The 12,068-nt window shown below is 35.8% G+C and overlaps 1 protein-coding gene across 1 annotated transcript in view; it reads left to right on the top strand.

Annotated features, from left to right (window-relative positions):
• Positions 1-12,068, top strand: part of xxylt1 (xyloside xylosyltransferase 1) — a 35,621-nt gene that overhangs the window by 3,950 nt on the left and 19,603 nt on the right. The window contains exon 3 of the mRNA XM_081358049.1: positions 4,116-4,263. Within this exon, the coding sequence (XP_081214175.1) occupies positions 4,116-4,263 (148 nt within the window). The remainder of the gene's footprint in view (positions 1-4,115; positions 4,264-12,068) is intronic.

Genomic DNA, 12,068 nt, shown 5'->3' with positions numbered 1-12,068 from the left:
ACACACACTCTCTAAACGAGCCTATTTCAGTTCTAAATTTGGATGATGATGAGTATTATTATTGTTATTTGGAGAAGTAGCAATAGTAGTTGTAGTAGTGGATGATATATTATATTATATTATATACAACTAACTATTGTTGTAATAGTAATAATAACATTCAGTGGTGAGGGTGATGATTATGATTGTTGTTGTTGTTTGGAGTAGCAGTAGTTGTACTTTTAGTAGAAATATATATATATATATATATATATATATATATATATATATATATATATATATATATATATATGTGTGTGTGTATATGTATACATTAAATTCTATTTTGTAAATTTATTTGTAATATTTAATAAAGAATTAACTGTTTTAGTAGTAGTGGTAGTAATAATTATTTTTGATGGTGCTGATTGTTGTTCTTATTGTAATTTGTATTAGTGCATGATGTAGAAAACGATATACGCTCACCGGCCACTTTATTAGGTACACCTGTTCAACGTCTCATTAATGCAAATATATAATCAGCCAGTCACATGACAGCAACTCAATGCATTTAGGCATATAGACATGGTCAAGAAAACCTGCTAAAGTTCAAACGGAGCGTCAGAATAGGGAAGGAAGGTGATTTAAGTGATTTTGAACATGGCATGGTTTTTTGTGTCAGACAGGCTGGTCTAAGTATTTCAGAAACTGCTGATCTACTGGGATCTTCTCTGGTGATTACATAGAATGGTCTGAAAAAAAGAAACTATTCGATGAGCGTCAGTTTTTTGGGCGAAAATGCCTTGTTGATGCCAGAGATCAGAGGAGAATGGCCAGACTGGTTTGACTTTGAGCTGATAGAAAGACAACAGTAACTCAAATAGCCACTCGTTACAACCGAGGTCTGCAGAAGATCATCTCTGAACACACAACATGTCGAACCTTGAAGCAGATGAACAGCAGCAGAACACACCAGGTGACACTCCTGTCAGATTAGAACAGGAAACTGAGGCTACAATTCGCACACTCACCAAAATTGTGCTAACTGAGCTTTGTTTGAATGCCACAGCCTAGCAGAGTATTGTTGCTGACCATGTCCATCCCTTTATGACCAGTGTACCCATCTTCTGATGGCTGCTTCCAACAGAATAACACACCGTGTAATAAAGCTTAAATCATCTTAAAATGGTTTCTTGAACATGACAATGAGTTCACTAATAGCCTCCAACCCCGTACTAGCAAGGTCTAACTAATAAAGCGTAATAAACTAAATGAAATTGAGAAATGTTGCTTTGTCAACTAGCTGAAATAAAATATAATTTTTTTATGTATTACAGTTAATGTTTTATTTAAAGCAACACATTTTTTGTTATTGATTTTTTTGTTAGTTTTTGTTTTTGTATACTATAATAAACCTGTAGTCCATTTGTATGCATACAATTATTTTTATTCTTATTTTTTATTAATCAATTATTTTTAGAGTGTCATGTTGGCATGTGTTTTTTAGCGCAGGCTGTTTTGGGCTATGCTAAACTGAACCTGTCTCACTCTCAAAACTACGCAGTCACAGACAACGTGGAAAGTTCCACTATCACTGTGATCTCACAGACTCCCACACAGTCTCATGATGAGATGAATCCAGTATGAACTCATCAGACATGTGTTCTCAGGGGGAGAAAGGTCATTGTGGTTTATTGAGCTCTTTGTGGAACTGAATGAAGTGTGTAATGCCCAGTACACATTGTACGATTTTGGTCAGTCCCAGACGAAAGATGATCAATCACGTCCATATTCTCCTCTTTTTTTCAGCGTTTATCCAAGCGATCCAAGCTTATTAGATCCATGTTGTACAGTGTGATTTGTAATGATTTTAGTATTGCCAAAATCGTACAGTCTGTAGCAAGCATAAAAGGTTGATGGTTTGAAGAATCCGGGTTTCATTCCGTATTGCAGTTAAAACAGCATTGGCAGATAAAGATAATAGTTGATTGATTGGATTTGGTTTCATATTTTTGGTTATTTACCCCATAGTATTATCATAGTATTCTCTTAAGTATATTGGACTACTAGAAATATGCCAATCACTTAGTTCATTATATCAAATTACCATGGTGATACCATTTTATACCATCAAACATGATGCTTTAGGTAGGGCGATCATGTTCTTGTTGTTGTGTTGTAAAGTTCTTATGATTCCCTCGCAGAACATTCAGATTGTCAGTAATACTTTTGCAAATATCCAGTCTCATATAATAAAGTACTGACTCACTTTATTAAAGAAAATCAGAAGCACATAAACGACCAGCAAGCTCTGTTTCAAGTCCCCACGAGCATTTACGCGTTCATAAGAATTTAATTTAATTATACCACAGTCATTTTTGCACAGCACTTCATGTGCTAGTAATGGAGATTACACTGAGCTCTGTATGTAGAAACTCATTTGAATTCCTGGAAGAGATAGCTGGTCCCTCCAGTTACTTCATCTATAAAATAAAACTAGTGCTTACTAGTGTAGTTTCTGTTCCTAACTATTAGTTCTTTTCAAGTGAAATGAGGAATTCAAATGAGTGTTCTGTTCTCTTTGAAGTTCTTATGAGCAAAATGTTTCGTTTTCTCTGTTAATTTCTAATTGCTTCTGCATTATTTAGCAGTTGCTTTAAAGCATTTTACTTATGAAAAATTCAGTGCAATATCACAAATAAACTGATGAAATATTGAATGGTTGCTCCCAACTTGATACTTTAAGAGCAGATTATTATTATAATTTTTTTTTATGGTGTTTGACTAGTTTTGATGATGTACGCTCCAATTCACTGGGTTTCTATGCACACTATCTTTACATTTTTACATTCAGCAGATATTTTTATTCATGGCAGCTTAGGTTTTTGATAGAATGTTTGTTTGATGGAAGTCTCAAAAAGCCTTTTTTAATTTTTTTAAATAACTCTTAAAAATTAAAATGACAATTTATTGCTGTCATGGCTCAAGAACGAGATTGGTGCTCAAGAAACATTTCTTATTATTATCAATGCTGAAAACGGTTGTGTTTCTATTTTTGTGCAACAGAGAACAGCATTTATTTGAAATAGAAATATTTTGTAGCATTATGAATGTATTTACTGTCATTGATCAATTTAATGTGTTCTTGCTCAATAAAAGTATACATTTCTTTAAAAACAACTACAAAAAAGAAAAAACATACTGACCCCAAACTTTTGAACGGTAGTTTGTACCAGTTCATGCATTCACTGGGAATCAAACCCACGACTTTGAAGTAGCAAAATTCACTTCACTTGGCATTTGTATTCATTCGTAATCATTACGTTTTCCTAGTCAGTTTTCTAAAGAAGTGAAATATTGATAATTGTCTTCCCATAATCTTTGAATGGAGAATTCAAATTCTCTACTTCCATTTTGAATCTCCGTCCTGTGTAGCCGAGTTTGCAGGACACTCTTGGGCTGTTGGAATTTACCTATTTAGGGTGAAATGAGGAAAACGTCTCTGTGAATCAACCTGGTCGCTTCAACTTTCAATTGTACATTCGTCAGAATTTTGCATTTCCTGAGTCCAAAGATACAAGGTGAAGAAAGTCTTGATTGTGTGAAGGTTTCCACACAAATGAGACAACTTTAAAATGCTTGGTTTGTTACAAAAGTCTTCTGAGCTTTATTAGTGCTTTTGTTTCGCCAGACTGAAGGTGGAATGCTAATCCTATGGCAGAGACATATTATACCCCTGCAATCAAAACCTTAATGGGAAATCTGTGATTACTGAACACCCATCCCCCCCTCCACCTCCATCGCCTTTGTGCAAGCTAGCGAGAGATACACATTATCTGATTGCATGAGTCGAGGCGACGCCAAAGACTTGCATTGCGGAGCAGGATTAGGGGACTGGTTGCACTGCAGACAAACACATGTATTGTGTGTTTTCAATGGAAGGAGCAGTAAAAGACGACTGTCAAGGCTCAGTGAGCCAAAGTGAACACCTGAGAATGAAATCTCTGTGCCAAAAGATGGCAGAAATACAGCTCACTCCTGTCCACCCATGCAGAAATTTACAAAAATGTAGTGTCAGTGTCACTAGGGTCACAAAGTCCTCATTTATCACATACATTGTCTGTTGTCTATTCCAGGTGGTGTTTCACAATGTAAAAGCCCTTACAGAGAAATTATTCCCCATCGTGGAAGCCATGCAGAAGCACTTCAGCGCAGGCTCCGGCACGTACTACAGCGACGCCATCTTCTTCCTGTCGGTGGCCATGCATCGCATCATGCCTGCAGGTGAGAGACGTGACTCGCCATTGCCATTGTTTACAGGCACAGGAAAAGCGATTGCAACTTTTATTTCCATTAATAAACCGGGCATTGTATATAACAATATTGTTGGCTCTTTGACAAATTGCTTCTGTTCCTCTTGTGGAAGTTGTGGACAGTTTGTGGACAATAAATGCAACTGAACTAAACTAAACCTAAAGGTTACAATTTTGTAGTTTCTGCAACACTAGCATCTCCATATGAAATTGCAGAAATAATGACTGTTTCCAAACATGAACCACATAAAGGTCATGAATTTCTACTGGTGTATTTTTTTAATTTTCAGGGGGAAAAGGTTATTAAATAAAACATCCAAAAGCAATCGAAAATTATATTGTATGAATAATAACAATTGTTGTTGTTGTTAATTTTTGTCTTGAGAAAACAAGGTATAAATAAAATATCTAAAAACAATAAAAAATTCTACTCTAGTAATAACAATAGTATCAATAATAATTATTATTCATCACCTTTAAGCAGTTCTTGTGACACTAAAATGATAAAATAAAATATATCAATAAAAACAATAAAATATAGAAATAAAAAGTTATAAAAATTGTATAATTGTTGATATGTTTTGTTTAGTATGTGCCCCTCTATTTATCTATCCATCCATCTGTCCATCCGTCCGTCCGTATTTTTTATGTATGTGCGTGCTTGTTTATATATGGCTTTTGTTGGCTTCCAGGACTGTCAGTTGCAGAAAATACTATAGTCATTATTTTTGCAATTTTGCTTAGTGATGCTAATGTCACATAAAGTGCATCACCTTTAACATTTTAAATGTATGTTTAGAAGTTGCATTCTGTCTGTTTTGTAAGTCGTAATTATTATACTGATTGAATTAGGATTCACCCAATTTTTCACAACAATATTGTGACCCAACTTTTCCATTTGAAAAGTGGCAGCTGCAGAACATTCGGTGTTCATGTAAACTTCCCCATCACACTTCCTGCTGCACATGTTATCTAAAGGTCAGTACATTCGGCCATCCTGAAAGGACATTTGGGCATGAGGCCGCTGATGGTGTCATATGTGCCGACTCACTCACAGGTGTTGAACGGGCACATGGCACAGCGCTGGGCGGGGGTGTGGGGGGGGCGGTCGATCGTCCTCTGTGTCACTTCTGCCACTCACTCTCTCTCAGCAAGGCACGCTGTCGGAGTCTACTGGAAGTGCAGTAGTTTTGCTGTACCATAGCCTACTATAAATGTGAAAAGTACAATACACAAATAACATTTTAAGTTACTTCTGTTTCTGAACAAATAATGCAGCAATTTGTTTTGTTTTAATTGTCAGAATCTATCGTACATGACGAATAAAAAACAAAAACAAACATGATGCTTAACTTACCTTCTAATTTATAATTTAATGAATAAATAATTCAATAATAAAAGAATTGCTTATATACATCCTTCAGTTTATTATGTAATGTAATTTTATTTCAAACTAATGAGTAAAATAAACTAGGAGCTCTAAAAGAATTTTAGAATCGTAATCTGAAAGTGAAGGCTTTGTTGCTGTAAACCTTTTTAAAATGTTAAATAGCTACACAAATTATATGTTTAGGTATTTGTTTCTTTAAAAAAATCAGCAGTGAGGAATAGCACTAAGGGATTTGAGAGCATCGCCTTTTTATTTTTACACTTTTAGAATTTCTACGTGAGACAAACAATTTGCAGGTTGACAGAAAGTAGGTCATTTCACTTTATTGTTCTCCCGCATGTCATTGAAATGGAAATTATCCTGGTGTGTAAAAAAAAAAAGTTGACCTAATTTGACAAAATAAGGCAACCTATCACATTCAACTTAAGTTAACTCAACTTATTTGCTTCAATTAAAATCAACTTAATACTTTTGCTCATCTAATGAGTAACAGGTAGTCTTTTGAACTTAAAAATTCTTATCAAGACAACTAAAGATTGTTTAGCATTTAGCAATGAGGGGGCTCCAATACTTGTTCTTTCCTCTTCTTTCATTCTGTTTGATGTTCAAATTTAACTACATGATATGAACATTCTTTTCCTCTTAAAACAAGAGGCAAACATTTAACCCTGATAGGCAAATAAATTGCATACAAAAGTTGCAGCGAGATGCACAACACAAATCTCAAACATGGTGATGATCAACATATGAACTCTGAGCAAAATGACAGCTGAATAATAGTGACAATAACAGCTGCATTATAAATGTAGCCAGTAAATGCAAAGCAATGATCATTTTTTAATAATAGTTACCACATAATTTGTTCAAGCTGCAATGCATGCTGAGAACTAGCACAACATTTTTCAACATAAAATTGTTCAGATAAAAATTTGTGAAGTTGGGACAACATTTGGTCAAGTTTGGGACAAATACTTGAGAATATTAATAAGGTCAACAAAACAACTTTTGTTAGCAACATGTATAGAGTGTTGTTTAGTTCACTCAAGCTACTTTTCACATTTGTTAGAAGAACATTTTGTAAGTTGGATTTTTTTACAGTGTATTCATGAATAGACTCGATAAATTGAATTCTTTTCTTTTTGTGAACTGTACAAGAACTGTACATTCAGAAAGTTTAGACACTTATGTGCATTGATCCAATGACCCAAATTTACATTTATTCCTCATTTTGCTGTAGACCAATATTTTTTTTTTTGCATTTTGTAATTTTTCATTTCACTGGTAAGTGGTAATAGTTTAGACTTTACAAAAAATGGTCAAGGCTGCATTTGTTTGATTAAAAATACAGTAAGAACAGTAATTTAAAATAAGTTTCCTATTTGAATATATTTTAAAATATAATTTATTCCTGTGATGGCAAAGCTGAATTTTCAGCATCATTATTCCAGTCTTCAGTGTCACATTCTAATATGATGATTTGCTGCTCAATAAATGCTTCTTATTATTATCAATGTTAAAATTGGGTGAATTATACACTCACCTAAAGGATTATTAGGAACACCTGTTGAATTTCTCATTAATGCAATTATCTAATCAACCAATCACATGGCAGTTGCTTCAATGCATTTAGGAGTGTGGTCCTGGTCAAGACAATCTCCTGAACTCCAAACTGAATGTCAGAATGGGAAAGAAAGGTGATTTGAGCAATTTTGAGCGTGGCATGGTTGTTGGTGCCAGACGGGCCGGTCTGAGTATTTCACAATCTGCTCAGTTACTGGGATTTTCACGCACAACCATTTCTAGGGTTTACAAAGAATGGTGTGAAAAGGAAAAAACATCCAGTATGCGGCAGTCCTGTGGGTGAAAATGCCTTGTTGATGCTAGAGGTCAGAGGAGAATGGGCCGACTGATTCAAGCTGATAGAAGAGCAACTTTGACTGAAATAACCACTCGTTACAACCGAGGTATGCAGCAAAGCATTTGTGAAGCCACAACACGCACAACCTTGAGGCGGATGGGCTAAAACAGCAGAAGACCCCACCGGGTACAACTCATCTCCACTACAAATAGGAAAAAGAGGCTACAATTTGCACGAGCTCACCAAAATTGGACAGTTGAAGACTGGAAAAATGTTGCCTGGTCTGATGAGTCTCGATTTCTGTTGAGACATTCAGATGGTAGAGTCAGAATTTGGCGTAAACAGAATGAGAACATGGATCCATCATGCCTTGTTACCACTGTGCAGGCGTTTGGGCATCGTTTAAATGCCACGGCCTACCTGAGCATTGTTTCTGACCATGTCCATCCCTTTATGACCACCATGTACCCATCCTCTGATGGCTACTTCCAGCAGGATAATGCACCATGTCACAAAGCTCGAATCATTTCAAATTGGTTTCTTGAACATGACAATGAGTTCACTGTACTAAAATGGCCCCCACAGTCACCAGATCACAACCCAATAGAGCATCTTTGGGATGTGGTGGAACGGGAGCTTCGTGCCCTGGATGTGCAGCCCACAAATCTCCATCAACTGCAAGATGCTATCCTATCAATATGGGCCAACATTTCTAAAGAATGCTTTCAGCACCTTGTTGAATCAATGCCACGTAGAATTAAAGCAGTTCTGAAGGCGAAAGGGGGTCAAACACAGTATTAGTATGGTGTTCCTAATAATCCTTTAGGTGAGTGTATCTTTAACAGTGGTTTTTAATTCACTTTTGACCCTCTGTCTGACTGCTCAAACCCACCTCGAGGAATTCTGTCCTGATTACTCTGATTTCTCTTTACGTCCGGAGTAGGTCTGTCTGCTTGCGTGACCCGTCTCTCCCGCCAGGCTTATTCCGGTCATCGAGTCTACCAACAGGGCGGTCAATACCGGCCTGCTGAGAGGCCGAATAAGTGAGCCACGAGGAAGAGTCTGACACCATTAGTCTCATTTATACCATGATCCCTGGAAGACCACTGGCCCGCTGAGGAAATTGAAACTGAAAATCTGTGGGTCTAAAAGAGCGAGATTAGGTGCTCTGTAATGATTGTTTGTTTGTTCTTATGAAGTATTAATGGTGGAAAAAGAAGCACATGCCCAGTGATTTAAAAAAAATAAACGCTTTAATGTTCTCTCATATTGCTGTGAGGGATTTGGCTGTTCATTAAAGGAACATTGTGCCTGGAGGTGGGCTGCTATATTAACTGCTTTGCCTAAGTGACAACAGGAGCTGTGAAAATAATTGGCCCTTGTTTCAAATGGCTTTAAATCTGTTTTTATTGTGAAGAAGTCCCATGTGTTCGGCAGCTCGTGAGGGAACAGAAAACCCTTGTTTTAAGACTTTCAGCTTTTTCACTGCCTCAAGAGTGTTTTGTCAACAAAGTCTGCTTCTTTGAGTTTTTTTTAGCAGGTCTTTTATTGTGTCTGCTGGTAAATGGATAAGCTACAAAATCTAAAGGTAGATTTTTTACATATTTATACCTAATCATGTTGTTGCGTTCATTGATATTGGAGGTTTTAACACAGGTTGCTATAGCTGTGAACTAGCCAGACACAACATGACAAGATTCCAGTGACGAGCAATCATTTGCAAGATTCCATCCATCCATCCATCCATCCATCCATCCATCCATCCATCCATCCATCCATCCATCCATCCATCCATCCATCCATCCATCCATCCATCCATCCATCCATCCATCCATCCATCCATCCATCCATCCATCCATCCATCCATCCATCCATCCATCCATCCATCCATCCATCCATCCATCCATCCATCCATCCATCCATCCATCCATCCATCCATCCATCCATCCATCCATCCATCCATCCATCCATCCATCCATCCATCCATCCATCCATCCAGTTTGCGAACTACTAGCAAACATTAGTACTACAGCTGAAGAGCATAAAACTAAGAGCACTTACATTGATTTCTCTCTTCTTTCATTTTTTCTTACTTTTTATGGTTGTGAAATGTCTGATTCTAAACTTCCTCTTAACTTATTTTTTCCTCATCATTTTGTTTTTGTTTTTATATACGATTATAGTATTTATTTGAATCAATTGTCATTTTTATATTTTCAGTTTTCATTGTATTTTTTTTTTATTCAAATTTTTTATAATTATTTGTGCCATTTTTGTTTTGCTAATTTAATTGTAGATTCATTTCAGTTTTAGTTTAGTAAGAATTCTAGTACTCCAACTTCAACTTATTTTACTTTAGTTAGCTGCCAAGGCAATATTTACAATTTTCATTAAAATGTTTCATCTAATATTTATATTTTATTCCAGCTTTATTTCAATTAACTAAAATCATTGTTTTATAGTTTTTAGTTGACAATAACACTGCATAAAAAGCATGTGAGCGACAACATTTTGTAGCATTTGTTGCTTCATCATGTTGCATTTAGTTTGGAAACAGTGTTTGATTTATAGTTGCAGACAACTACAATTTGCTACTTTTTTGTCTCTTTTGTCTCAAAGTACTTTTTTACTTTATCTTTTTTGTCTTGTTTGATGGAAAATAAAGTAGAGACTAAAATTTTTAAAACAAATCAAATCAGATTGATTTGTAAAACCACTTAAGATGCTGTTTTATCAACATTTAAATCCAAAAGGCATTTGAACAACTAGTATATTTTAATATGCTTTAAAGAACAAAGTAGACCTAAGACTTTAGATATCCCAGATATTTCTTATCAAAGGCAGTCAAACTGTTTTGTGTAACTACTTTATAAAAGTCATATGCCAGCTGATTCATCTTTACAGTAGAATTGAGTAACTGTACTAAGGAATTTGACAGAATGAAATCATGCATGTATCTAGAAATTCATCATTTTGAAACGTGCCTTAAAGGGATAGTTCACCCAAAAATGAAAATTCTGTCATCATTTACTCACTCTCAGGTTGTTCCAAACCTGTGTGATTTTCTGTTCTGTTGAACATAAATGAAGATATTTTGAAGAGTGTCTGCATGACCTGCCACATGATTATGAAGAGATTGTTCTAAGACAGAGGTCTCCTCTATAGGGTGTGATCTCTCATACCAGATATTAACTACAGCATTGCGTTTATCCTTTTGCCACTTCAGATATTTTTCTTGTGTTTTTGCTAATAAAGAATGGCTAGATAAGGCTGGGTTTTAATCTCATAATGTGCTTGACCTACATTAGCCTATATCACTTACTGTTGTTTTCACCAAGGAAAGCAAGCATCAAAGCCATAATCCACGGAGAACAGATGGAATTCCACCTGCTCCATACATTTAGTTTAGAGACCAATTAATAATTAAAGTAGATTACTATCCCTGGGTATCGTTAACCACCTTAACATGGTTTTAAATTGGAAATGTGCAGTACATTTGCTGGGAGATTACATCTAAAAAGAAAGGGAAACCTAAACGATGCAGATATTTCCCAAGATGATGCTGCTAAAAGCTAGTACAAAAGTATTAGATCTGTGAAACAGACACTTTTAATAATAATAATTATTATTATCAGTGCTTTTAGTCATTTTAGATGACCAGGCTTTTTTTGAGCATGTGCAAATGTGTGTTCCCTACTTCCCTTGGGTGAAAGGAGGCTGGGATTGTCCTAGATGAATCTCTGTGTGTATGTACTTAGCTAAAACTAAACTAGAAATTGTTTAAGGCACATGTTTCCAGCACCCAAGGCCATGATGGAGCTGGTGAACTCCACGTGGACCCGTTTCTTGAAAGTCTTCATCTCTTCAGGCCGCAGAGGCCCAATGAGATGAATTAGTGCAGTGGTTAATGCTTCAAAGGCGCGTTTTAACCTGCTTGCTGACATGCCCTGGGGTGCACATCAAGCCTCTGTGGCTCATCCTGCCCAAAGCGATCGTGCCTCTTTTGATCTGGCGTACTATGATGCATGGGTTTTATTTTTGGAGGTTTGACGAAACTCTCTGGTAAAAATTGTCCCTATTCAATTTGAGGCAACGTGAGGCACCAAACTGAATCACAAAATGCTAACCGTTTACAACTGCAATGCATTGTTATCATGACTGATATTGTAAATCTGCACCACCTGTTTTTGTTGTTGTTGTTTTTATAGCTCTCTTCTAAATCAAGTCACACAACCATTAAAATGAAATCACATCTAAACAATAATGTACTGGCATCATTTGTTAACATTAGGGCATTATCAATATACAGTAAAACTAAAAATTTTACAGCATTTATTCAACTTTATTTTAGTTCACATTGCACCAAGTTTGCATTTACTTGAAATACAGTAAAAACAGCAATATTGTGAAATATTTGTTCAATTTAAAATAACAAATTTTTCTTATAATATATTTAAAAATGTAATTTATTCCTGTGATGCAAAGCTGAATTTTCAGCATCATTCCTCCAGTCTTCAGTGTCACATGA

This window comes from Scardinius erythrophthalmus, assembly GCF_964197995.2.
Source record: "Scardinius erythrophthalmus genome assembly, chromosome: 25".
Classification (NCBI taxonomy): domain Eukaryota; kingdom Metazoa; phylum Chordata; class Actinopteri; order Cypriniformes; family Leuciscidae; genus Scardinius; species Scardinius erythrophthalmus.
This window is presented reverse-complemented; position numbering and strand designations above follow the sequence as displayed.